Source organism: Typopeltis vanoorti, chromosome 11, assembly GCF_054136105.1.
Source record: "Typopeltis vanoorti isolate ZY-2024b chromosome 11, IOZ_Tvanoo_1.0, whole genome shotgun sequence".
NCBI classification, from domain to species: Eukaryota; Metazoa; Arthropoda; class Arachnida; order Uropygi; family Thelyphonidae; genus Typopeltis; species Typopeltis vanoorti.
Genome location: NC_143559.1, coordinates 59938688 through 59951852, shown reverse-complemented (window position 1 = coordinate 59951852; position 13165 = coordinate 59938688). Strand labels below are relative to the sequence as shown.

The following is a 13165-nucleotide window of genomic DNA, read 5'->3' as shown; positions in this document are numbered from 1 at the left end:
AGCAACATAGTACATACAGAATGTCAAAATGGAGAAGCTGGTCAAAGTAGTGTTGATTTTTTTCTTCAATATTATATATAGGACCACTTAAGGTTCAAATCTAAATAACTAGGAGAAAAATGCACAAAACTGACTGGCACGTCTGATCTAAATGTCCAATCTTTGTCTTCTCATGGCACATCCCATTAGCAGGTTTCTGCTGAATACTGACTGAAGAAGTATAGGCTGGCTGTTTGGGATTCAGCAGACAAAACAATTCTGCATTGGCGTAAAACAAAAAAAAAAAAAAAAAAAAAAAAAAAAAAAAAATGATCATGCAAGAAATTTTGAAGATATTAATCATCATCAAATTCCTGACATGTACCCTCAAGGGGTGTACAGGATATGATAGTATTACATGAAAAATTTACATCATTACTAACTTCCTATCTACAATTTTCCTCCAAAATCAGTGTTACTTGTCAAGACTCCAATATTATCATTATCAGATCTTATATTTCTATCGTCTAAGGCACATCAATCCACCTATATCTTGGTCTTCCTCTGGGTCGTTTTGCTACCAACCTGGCAGAGAACACTCGTTTTGCTAATCTTTCCTCACCCATTCTGTTTAAGTGACCATACCACCTGAGATTAGCTCTGCTAATGCATTCCTGGATGCCGACAATGTCAAGTTCTTTCCTAATATCCTCGTTTTTAATATGATATTGCCATTAATGCCATCTATTCACGTCTCTAATCTTTCTCAGGACTCTCATATCTGCAGTCTCTAGTCTTTGGTCAAGTGTTTTACTTCTGACCCAGCTCTCAGATCCATAAGTTAAAACTGGTTTTAACACTGTCTTGTATACAGCTAATTTAGTATTGCGACTAATTTCTCTTATTCCATATGAATTTATTCAATTGACTTCCTACCATACCAGCTTTGTTGATTCTGTTGCCTATTTCCATATTTAATTTACCATCTTCACTAAAAATCGTGCCTAAGTAGCTGAAATGTTTTACTTGTTCCACAGGTTCTCCATTCACAACATAGTTGACATTTTCAATGATTCTGCCTATTTTCATTGTCTTTGTCTTAAGATATTAAAGGTTTTAAAAATGACAGAAGTGCTAAAATGTGAGCTACATGACTTAATTGTATCATTTACAGAAAATTTATTATCTAGGATTAATAGATTTCTTATTTGTTTCATCGAACCATGCCACTTAAATGATCTGAGATAGTCCTATTTTGATGGTTACCACTAAAACAAACAATGCTGAATGGTTAAAACTCAGGAATAAATGACATATTGCAGGTCATCTGGCTTTTAACTGCCATTTAAAAACAAATGTGAGATCTCAATTCTTTAAAAAATGCTCAATATTTTCATTAGAATCACCATTAAAGTTCAGTATAGCACAATCTGAGTTACTATGTTTTGAAAATTCTTCTACATAATTCTGTAACAATGTAGAATTTTCATAGAAAGCTATGCAAATGATGTATAAAAGTATGTCTAAACTTATATCCTTCACATGTAGGTAAAATATTTGAATGCCTCACAGATTTCAATAACACACTGCAAAACTCATTTATTAATAATATTACAGTATTTCATCTGTTAAGAGGATTAGAATAATTGAATTATCAATAAACAATTAAAGTTTATCTTAGCATACTTTATGCGAGACAAAGGCTGAACTTTGTGTATTGTTGCTGGACATGTGGCTGAATAGTTTCACATTTGTATCAATTCACAAAAGGAAAGTTGCAAAACCTTTAGCATATTACTGCTGTTCATACTAAAAATTAGAGAGAGAAAAACCCTTTTATGTTTTATTTTGAAGAGTTAAATGCCACAGAGTCATTAGGATATGCTAGGTAAAAATGTTCCAGAAAACAGAGGTAGATGGAGTAAGTGAGAAGCTTGTTTGTAGCTGGAACGAAAAGATGCCAATCACTTGATTTTTTATAGTCAGAGAAAATGGAAGAATAATGTATGCTAGAATGATAAAATAGCATCTGCAGAGGGGCCTATAGGAAAAATATGAAAACCATGGCAAAAATCATCTGATATAGGAGTTGGAATGAATTGGTAAAGACGTATGAGGAATCATCAATTAACTAAATTTTGCTTGTCTAAAGAAAAAAAAAATTTTTTTTTAGGCGTTTCAAATCCTGCCCTAGAGACCAAGCATGGAACTTGGTAACTAATCATGCAACACTTCAGATTGATCAGACGATACTTTTAAACCAAATTAGTGGTACTATGTGGATGATGTGCTGATTATTTAAGCCCTATGACAGGGAAGAGCGATCCCTAGAACAGTCTTTATCCAATCAGCAACATCTAAAAATAATTTTTTTTTTTTTTAATCCACAGAACTTGAAAATGACAAACTGTCCTATTTACAATCCTGATCAAAATCTCAAACTACCCTTCCTTCTATGCATATCCCCCACTTATGTAGACAGGCATACTAGCTATTGTAACACCATTAACCTATGCAGGAAAGAAAAAAAAAAATTAACAAAACTACTGTCACTACACACTAACACTATTACAAAAAAAGCAGAAAAGAAAGAAAAAAAAAAGATTGAAATGGCAGATGTTAACTGCACTGATAAATTTTATGACTACTTAGGAATTCTCTTCCGTCTTCAAGAAGACAAGGTTGAGTCCCTCATGGATAAGAAAGACTCGACCCAATGCAATTTTAAGAGCTTTATCATGTCAATTTTGGTCTTCCCCGGGGTCTTGTACCCTCAAACACAAGGTAAGTCTCCTGTTCCATTCACACAATGAAGCCAAACCAACAGAGTTAATGCTTTTAAAACTGTGTTAAGAATTGTTGAATTAGGGATATCCAAATCTTTGCAGCATTTGTGCATTAGTGTTATATTCTGTCCAATTTGTTCTAGTTATTTTCTTGAACCATTTCATTTCAAAAGCCAACAGTCTCCTCTCTGCTTTTAAGGTACAAGTTTCTTAGAGAGCTGTTGTTAATATTATATTTTCATACTTTTAAAGTTGTAGCAACTGTTTTTTCCAAATTTAAAGTTGACCATGCTGTGAAGCGTGTGTTTTACTGTTGCTATGTCATTTACATTTGAAGTATGCTCTTAATGTAATTAAACTAACTTCTTCTATGATTTCCTGATTAAGTGTAATCTGTATATCTTCTAAGTGTCTTCCAATTTTCATTATCTTTGTTTTATTTGAATTTATATTCATATTAATTTCTACAGATTTCTTGTAATTTTTCAAGCTGGTATTGGAGATTTCATTTGTTATAATTACTACATTGTCTGCATATATAATATGTGCATGATTGTCTCCAACTGACTTTTACTCCTTTTGTTAGGGACAATGCTTCTTTAATAAGTTCTTGGATAAAATGTTAAAAAGGCAGAGGAAGAGTGGGGATCCTTACATAATTTATTTAATTTCAAGTTTTTTAGCTGTTTAGGAATTACAGTTATGTATCTTGTGTGTCTATTGGTTAACTGCTGTTGAGTATTTAAGTTTGGCATGTTTATTAGTCTGGAAGATGCCACATAAATTTAGTGAAAGACATACTTAGACATATATGGCATAAGTCATTTTTTCCTAAACATTAATTCATACAGTCTTGTTTAATGCACTGGTAAAATTTTTTACATCATGTGCAATAAATGATGTGTTTATATCTCTAATAGCTGTGAAATAACTGCTATTGTCACTCACCCTTGGAAGTGGTTCTGGTAACATCCCTTTTGGATGAGGCAATCCTCCTGCAAAGATATAATTGATATTTTAAAAGTGTTTAGTTTTCTGTTTAGTATGTTAGACAATATGTTTAAAGTCTAGGTTTGGTATTAGTTGTTATTTGTAGTAATTTTAGAGATTCCAGTTTCTAGAAATAGCTAAACGATTGAAACCTATGCAAATGATATTAAGATGTACAATTGCAAAAATTGAATACCATCCACAAAAGGTTGCAAACCTATAATATATTTGTACTGTTAGCAGGCTAAGAATTTGATAATCCAGAAATCCTACTTTAAGACCACACATGGAACTTTTTCCATCTACTTCAGGCCTCCAATGGTTCCATGTTTGGTTTCTAGAGCAGGATGGTAGTAGTCTCAATACTGGCCACTGAAATTCATCTTCCATCTAAAGACATTGCTTGCAATGAGATTCATGCTCAGATTATACCCATAATAAACAGCAGAAGTGCTATCCACTCAGCTAACCAGGCCAGCAATAATTTTGATAAATTATGGAGACTACTACTTCTTAAAAATAGCTAATTTCCTGAAGTTGACCTTCATATTAAGGTAATCATCTGGAGTATTCACATGCACACACACACACGAGCCACATTACAATTCAAACAGTATGCCAAAGTGACAATGATTTGATCAACTATTATTCTATTGGCCTGACTTCCAGTGAAAAGAATCCTATATCAAAGCTATATATCTTTTTTTTTTCTTTTCTTTCTTTTTTTTTTTTTTAAACAAATTCAGAGAACAAATTCATTATCTTTAAATACAGCATTGGTGGCCTAATCAACATTTTAATATAAGTGTTTGTTATATTAAGGCTAAGATCATGGAGTACTACAGTCCTAATTATAATTTCTAATGAGATCTTATAATAAAAAAAAGGTTATGTGGGTAGAATATGTGCCATTCATATTCTTGAGATTTTTAGACCATTACTGTTATGATTAGGGTGGTTGATTAGAATTTCACAGGCCTCCTTAAATTTCCAATCATACCATATTTTGGTGTGATGTAATGAATAGGTGCCTTTCCAGTCAATTCTTTGTAGAGTATTCAGGGTATGATCAGAATGGCTAGATTTATTATAGTTCTTAACTTTAATGTGTTCCTTTTTCTGGATAGGTATTTTGCATCCAGTTTCACCTACAGATGGCAAGTTACAGGTGCACTCAAAAGGGTAGATGGACCAGGAGATCCTTGGAAGAGTTGAATAAGTTCTTTAATTTTGCAGGAAGTTTAAAGGTGGCATTAAGGTTATATTTGTGTAGTATTCCATTTATCTTATCTAATATCCCTTTAATGGCTAGAGTTTCATTGTAATCTAGTTTATTTTTATTATTAGGTGCAGTCTTATGAAGAATTTCGTTAATATTTTTACTATATGCAGCCATATTTCAGGAAATTATTTCTGAAAAGTTTTAATTAATGCTGAAGTGTTTGCTTATTAGCCAAACAAATCTAATTTTTTTTGTTTGTTTTTTAGCATGTTAATGACAACTTTTTGTGCTGGGTAATGGTAAAAGTGTGTGTATATATACTGGCAGCAAGACTTTGAATACTGAACAAAATAATTATATGTATTAAATAGCATAATAAGCCACTTAATTTATCAGTAATGCATTAAGTACTTAGCAAAAAAAACTTATTCTCAGATAACATTTTCCCCCAATTTCCCTTGTAACGAAGTGATTAAAGCATGGCACACAAAAACAACTGTATAACTATCTATTCAATAGAAAATCTCATTCATTATCATAAGCAGTAATAAGCTAGCTAAAGTACTGGAATGAACTATTCACCAATCTGAAGTTTTCTCACTTGGTGTCTTCATTCAAAATTATAGCAGCTCAGTTTACTAGCAAAAAGGTCATGTTTTGTTTTAATCAAAGTATAAAGCACTAATAATAATTTTAAAAAATAGCAACACTTATTAGATCAGGACTGTCCAAAGCACTGCCTGCAGTGCAATTTTGTGCGGCAATCTGTGGGTTTTGATTTTCATGAGTGAAAAAATAAAATAATTTGAATCTAATGTGTATTAGAAGCGTTCTTACACTGCTTTGTTCCAACGTGCATGCTCTTTGTGCTCACGGGGGAATGCGAGCAAGATTAGTGTTGTTCATTTGTTCAGCTTTCGAGGTTATGTCGCTGCTGCCCAAGATACGCATTGTGATGCGGCCCTCGGATAATTTTTTAATGTAGCCCTCAGGTTACCCAAGCCCTGTATTAGATAATGAAGCAACCCCACTGTCCAACCATATGCGAAGTTAAATAGATAACAAAATTTTAATTTATATTAAGAGTAATTAAAAAGATATCTGTTATATTTTTAGAAAGTAGAGATAGCCAAAATCAGATGATAAGTTTATACTGTATCTTGTGACAAGTCCCACAAAATGGCCAGCATAACAATCATGTTGCTGGTCCTGTATATACTTAACTAGTTTTTGTTCCTCTTTTGGTCTAAATTTTATTATTTCAATTTTTTTTAGTTTTCATATTTAAATTTTTTTTTTTAAAGTCCATAATCTACGTTTTCTTTTTGACTATACATACAAGTTCACATAACAGTTTCATTTTCAACACCTTTTCGGCTTAATCAAGTTGTCCAACTTCCCTGTCTCTACTTTCTAAAAATATACAGTGAGGTATGTCATTAATTACTCTTAATATAAATTAAAATGTTATAATAAATAGTCATTTAACTTAGCCTCCAGTTGTACAAGAAGGGTAGCTCCATTACTTAATAAGTTATGCTTTTTTTTGTTAAATTGTTTTTAAAAAACCTGGATTCATAAAAATTGTTTACTATTATAAAGAGAAATCTGTCCCATTTATTTAAAAAAAATCTGCACTGCTTTTGGTTTAAAAACAGGCTTTTTTTAATGCCTTGAAAATAATAATTCTCTTTTTATCCAGTAGAGAGAGAGAAAAAAAACTTATTACAGTATAACAGCACATACTGAAATAATGCTATTCTTAAAAAAATAAAAAAAGAATAAAAAAAAGGAAACTGAGAAGCTATTAAAAAAATTACTGATTATCAGTCTCCTTTCAGCAATATACAAAATTTTTACAAAAATCATTAGCAACAGAATGCAAACCAAATTAGATTTTTGTCAAATTCCAGAATAAGCAGGATTAAGAAAAAACTACAGCATTACTGATCATGTATGTAGCAAGACAAATAACTGAAAAAAAAAAAAATAAATAATAATAATAAATGAATACCAAAATCCCTTGTCATTTTGATTCAATTTTAAATGTGAGCTATATGAAATTTCCTACAAAAACAGGAGTTCGACAGATGGATGCAATTTCACTTGAATTATTTACTAGAAGAAAATTTTAAAAGCCTGGATTGGAAAAATAGAGGAATTATGATAAATAGGAAACAGCTAAATCACCTATGATTTGCTAATATTCTTTAAGCAAGCTCTGCAGAATTTTAACAAATGATCAATGAATTGAATACAAAAAGTAAAAAAGAAAGGAAATTGATATAGTAACTTCCTATGTTTACCTAGGACAAAAGATCACAGGAGGCTGCAAAAAAGTACAAGTAGAATTCAACTTGTCAGATAGCCTTTGGAAAACACCATGAAGCACTCAAAGGAAGAATCCCAATCTACCTTAAAAGAAAATATTCAAAAGCTGTATACTTCCAGTCAATGACATATGGAAGTAAAACATGGATTTTGACTAAAAAATCGAGCATTCCTCATCTTTGCCCATGGGTCCAATGCCTGCTGGTGTCTGATGCCTGTTTCACCATTATTTGCCATTTCTCTGTCCACTGCCAGGTGGCTCAAATCCTTCAAACTCTTTCCACACTACTTTTTCACATCTATTACACTCTTGACTTAGCCATCCTTTTCTATTTATACTAAGTATCAAGGTTTGGATCTTTCTGCTGTTATCCATACTGCAGATGTCCAAAAACTTTAGTTTTCATTTGAATTATTTTCCAATGAGATTTTCTTTGCAGTTTATGATACAGTTCGTTCGTTATTTTACATTCATACAACCCATAGAATCTTTCTATAAGATGTTCTTTTGAATGCCAATATTCATCTCACAGAGTCTTTGACTCACCCACATCTTACAGCCATAGAGAGCACTTAGGTATATGTGTTTCCAGCAGTCTCAGCAATTTACTTTTCCATATTTTGTTCATTGAAAATAAATTCTTTAAAATGCTCTTTTGCCATGTTAATTTCTCTTGATTCTAAAATAGAAGTTTTCTGCTTTTATGAAGAACATGTTTCAATTTCGTTATTTGCTCTATTTTACTGTCACAAAAACACAATTTGTTTTCTCTCCTGCTATTTCCTCATTGTCTGCAATACATTTTGTGTTGATCCAATGAAAAGCTATGGCACAACTACTTTGAACTGATGTGAAATCGGTCTTTATAATTATTTAGTTTATTGGTAATTTAAATATTGACTATATGAAATCTGGCAGACTTGTCATCACAGTGAATAATTCTAGCCTATCACATAAGCTGAACTGTATACTGCAAGTCCATTCTGATTTATTTAATATCCATAACTATACTTAACTATATATAATAAATAACGGAAAAACTCACGTAGAAATATTATTTAATGGTATAATTTTCGCCCGTGTGTCACAGGCATCTTCAGTACAATTAGGCACAAAAATGCATTATGGCCAAGGCAATAACAAAAATGGTGTAACACTATCAAATGTCATATCAGCTGCCCAATTAAACAATTCTCTCCCCCACCAAACATGTAGCAGGATATCAGTACATATAAATCAGCTAGTGGAACAAAACTTTAAACTCAACAAAACTGAATATAGACACCATCAATGAAGTGTCAATGGGAAAAAGATGGAACTTGCATCATCTTGCATTAGTATGGTGTATGGAGAAAGATATGAAATAGATGAGACAAAAAAGAGCAACATGAAGACTGCAAGTCTTATCATAGTACATAAATGAACTGAGGCATAGAGCTATGACCACTAATGACTTAGTGAGTCAAATCTTTTAAATCATTAAAAAAAAATTCATTATACTTAAGGTGATCATAATGAGAGATTCATTGGAGATGTTCAATGAATAGTCAGGGGAAGGGTTAGTTCCAACTAAGTTACAAAGGGATGCTCAGTTAGGGAAAACCAAGAATACAGACTAGTTTTGTCAAGAATGAAAATGAAAACTGGAAATATGATGAGAAAGAGGATTGGCTAAAGAATCAACTCTTGCTTTCTCTTCGAAATGGTATGTTTTAAGTTACCCTGAACACTCATCAGTCTAGCAGTTGACTATCATGCATATACATTGACAGAAATATCAGGAAGATAGGTTCTTAGCACTAGGAAGATGTAATGAGACCAAAAAGTTATTGGTATTAGTTAGATATGGCAGACAATCACCAGACAATAATGTGGATTAAGATCCTTCACATATCTTTATAGTGAAAGACCACAAACATGCGACACTATTTCTAGTATGGTAGGAAATTATTTGCTTTGACTGTTTATGCAAGAGTTGAAGATTATGCTAAGTAAGCTTTATTTTTATATATAGTGACACGTTGCCACTAAAGGGCTACATGGTGTGTAGTGTTTTCAGAGAGCTCCTGAAAGCTAGGTATAATTTTGAGTGAAAATTGGAATATTGGTTTAAAATTTAACATAGCATTGTTTATTTTTGGTAGCTTGTTGTGTCTGTGTGAATTACATTTTATTTAAACTTAGTATTTTAATAATAATATGTTTCATGGAATAGCACATGGCGCCAATGCGACGTAAGATAATGGCATCCAAAAATACGATGCCTTTGTTCAAAAACTATAACGTGAGAGAGTTTATCAAATGTGATGTGTGTGTGTGTGTGGGTGTGGGATGTATGCATTCCCAAAGGAGGCTGGAGTTTGGATGGATAGTGAGAGTGGTGGGAGAATGTGCAGAAAGTATAAGCAAAGTGAGGAATTGAAGTATGTCTCAGGTCGTGATATTTTTGGTTAAAGAAAGCCAGAATGTGAGTGAAAATAGTGGCTTGAGAGGAAATTGCGATGTAGTACAAGATGGCAATGAGAGTGGTGATCAAAGAGAGAGTGAAAGCAACTATACAGAGAGAAAATGGTTTAAATGATGAAAAAAATGAGGAATTATTTGTAGTGAGTGAGATTGCTAGGTTGCACGCAATGATACACAGTGTGCAGTGAGAGTCAGAGCACCTGCAAAACTCTTTCCAGAGTGCCTCCCTCGGCTAACAGAAATAAACAAGTGTTTGAAAGGAAAAATAAGCGTAAGAGTGGGAGAGTTTTTGAAATGAAGGAAAGTGTTGTATGGTGACTCGTTATTAAGAGGAGTGATAGATGGGAGTTTAACTAAATCATACTTACCGGGTGCAAAATTTAAGGATGTAAGTGAGAATATTAGAGCACAAAAACAAAGCGGATTATGAAAGGAAACTAGCTATGCAAGCTAAAGAGAACCTCAAACAATTCTTTCAATATGCTGCAAGCAAAAAAAAAAAAATTGTACACGGCAGAATGATTTTTAAGGAATGACAATGGTAAGGAGGTTACTGAATCAGTCGATATAGTGGAATTACTGAGAGAGCACTTTGCAAGAGTATATCATCCAGGTGGTGACATTGAAAAAATGAAGGAACCATTAGTTTATACGGGAATTGTGATGAATGAAGTGGAGGTGAATAATCTATTACAGAACCTTAATGTGAATACAGCTGTGGGATTGGATGGTATACCGACAAGGGACTTACGTGAGGCAGCTAAAGAATTATCAGTGTCCTTGACCATGTTGTTTAATCAGAGTCTCAGGTCTGGTTTAGTCCCGAAGATGTGGAAAGAGGGAAAAATAATTCCACTGCATAAAGGGGGATTTAAGACTACTGTTGCAAATTACCAACCAATCAGCATATCAGAAGTCGTTGTCAAGGTCTTGGAGAAAGTAATCAAGGGAAAAATACAGGAATGGATTGATGATAATGAGATACTGTACGGGGGGACAGCATGGCTTTGTGAAGGGTAGATCATGCCTCAGTAACTTGCTCAAGTTTTATAACAATGATGGCTGAAATGGACAAGGGTAATGGGTTTACAGTGATACTGCTTGACCTGGCTAAGGCATTTGACAGGATACCACATGGAATTCTAATCCGTAAATTACAACAAATGGGAATGGATATAAGGTTGGTGAGATGGATAGGTGGATGGTTGATGGAGAGATATCAGAGAGTAGTTTATTCAGGAGTCGAGTCCAAAAGACAGCCTGTGACTAGTGGTGTGCTGCATGGCTCTGTTCTTGGACCACTACTATTTAATCCGTTCATTTGTTTGCTGATGATGCAAAGATGGGTAGAGCAATAGTGAATGCACATGATGTCAAAATTTTGCATGATGATTTGGATAGATTGGAGGACTGGGCTAAGGAGAATGGATGTCCGTTTAATGTGGCAAAGTGTAAGGCTATGCTTGGGATGAAAAGATTAGCAGCAGTATACTACATTGGTGGAACTGTACTCCAGGAGATTGATGAGGCCAGGGACTTGGGAGTGTTGGTGGATAGGGAGATGAAGTTTAGGGGGCCCACTGCAAAAGTGATTAAATCAGCTTATCAATTCACTGAGTTGTTGAAAAATACATTGATGAGCAGAGACAAGCAAGTTATTGTACCTCTGTACCGAGCCTTGATAAGACCTCATCTCGACTACTGTACCCAGATTTGGTCACAGAGGTTTCTTCTTGATGGGGAGGAGGTGGAGAGGATCCAGAGGCGAGTGACTGAGATGACAGCAGGTCTATGGAATGAACCTTATGAGAACAGGTTGAAGATTTGTGGGTTGCAGAAATTAGTTGATAGGTGGAAAAGGGGAGATATAATTGAGACACTCAAATTGCTAAAGGGTTTCTATAGGATAAATTCAGAGGATATTTTTGAGATCAAGACTGGTGGTGAAAGGACTAGGGGACATCTATGGAAACTGGGCAAGAGTGTGGTTAGCAAGGGTGTTAGAGCTGGGTTCTTTACTTTTAGAGTGGTAAATGAGTGGAATAAGCTGCCAGTTTGTTGTGGATGCTATGACAGTGAATGAGTTCAAGACAAGGTATGATAGATACTGTGAGAATGTCGAATAGTTGTGTGGATATGATGTTTAGGGTCTCCCTTGATGAGTCTAAGGACTCCCTGGAGTCAGCCGTAATAATAATAATATGTTGCAGCAGTGCCATATGGACAAGAAAGGGATGGAAGCAGTCAAACAGTTACATCTGATGGCTTTTTGCAGAAATCAGATAGCATAAAGTAATACATTTGTTAAAAAACCTTGGTTATAGCTGAAATTCTTTAAAAATTGAATATAAGTTTATTTTAACTATATATATCAAAAGACCAGAAATAACTTTATTTACCCCAATTCTGCAACCTCCTATGAGCCAACTGGGTCCATTTCGGTTTTGGTGCAGAATACACACTATTTTGTAGATTTTTTTCTTCAGTCCTTGTAACAAAATTTGGAATATAGTAGACAGTTGGCAGCAACTACAGCAAACAACATATATTATTATACTATATATATATCAAAATTTTAAACTATACAACTATGTAAAAATACATAGTAAGTCCATTTTAATAAATTTAAATTACTCTCATTTTTCAGAAAGTAACATTTTGGATTACAGAAGCAACTCAGGCTATGAAGCCAATGTCTTGGCTTTTAATTGCATGTATTGTTATGTCCAGTTTTACAAGATGAAAAAACCAGGAGGAAAACCATTTCACCTCTGTATGAGACTACCTAACTCACTTGCAGATGAAAAACCCTTAAAGGTTTGCCTCCTAGACAGAATTTGAACTGGATCTTATGAAAGAGCATTACTGATACCAACAGCTAAGTCTCCAACTAACAAAGAAAAGTCTTGTTCAGACCGCTAATACATGCACAGATATTACCTACATTTTGTGAATGATAAGGCTAGATTTTCAATGAATAAGTTTTAGTGTGTAAATTTACAAAACTTGATGGATAAGAGAAAGGATAAGTGGTAACAGGTATGAGTGGGAAGAGCTTAGGAATCTTTTAGTTTCAAAAATGAGATATTGTGAGTTGGCATACTGAAGAGAATTATAACACCAGAGGAAAACTCACATAAAATACTTTATTAGTATAGAATTTTCATATAAATATCAGGCATCATCAGTACAAGATCACAAAATGGCAATTAAATATTAACAATTCTAAAAAGTGCCACCTAAGTAGTTAATGTAAGATAACTAAAACAGTTGGTAAATTTCCTAGCTTATTTAAAAAATATATAAGTATTTAAAAAGTACTATTTACCACAAAGGGGATAGACGTAGACCTTTGGATCTGCTTAAGTTAGGACAATGAAGTAAAGTTCC

The 13165-nt window shown here is 33.5% G+C and overlaps 1 protein-coding gene across 1 annotated transcript in view; it reads right to left on the bottom strand.

The window, feature by feature from the left end:
- Positions 1-13165, bottom strand: part of LOC150101624 (demethylase ALKBH6) — a 68410-nt gene that overhangs the window by 22101 nt on the left and 33144 nt on the right. Inside the window, exons 2-3 of the mRNA XM_090400497.1 lie at positions 12175-12304; positions 3714-3760 (exon numbers count right to left, since the gene is read on the bottom strand). Of these exons, the coding sequence (XP_090256623.1) occupies positions 3714-3760; positions 12175-12304 (177 nt within the window). The remainder of the gene's footprint in view (positions 1-3713; positions 3761-12174; positions 12305-13165) is intronic.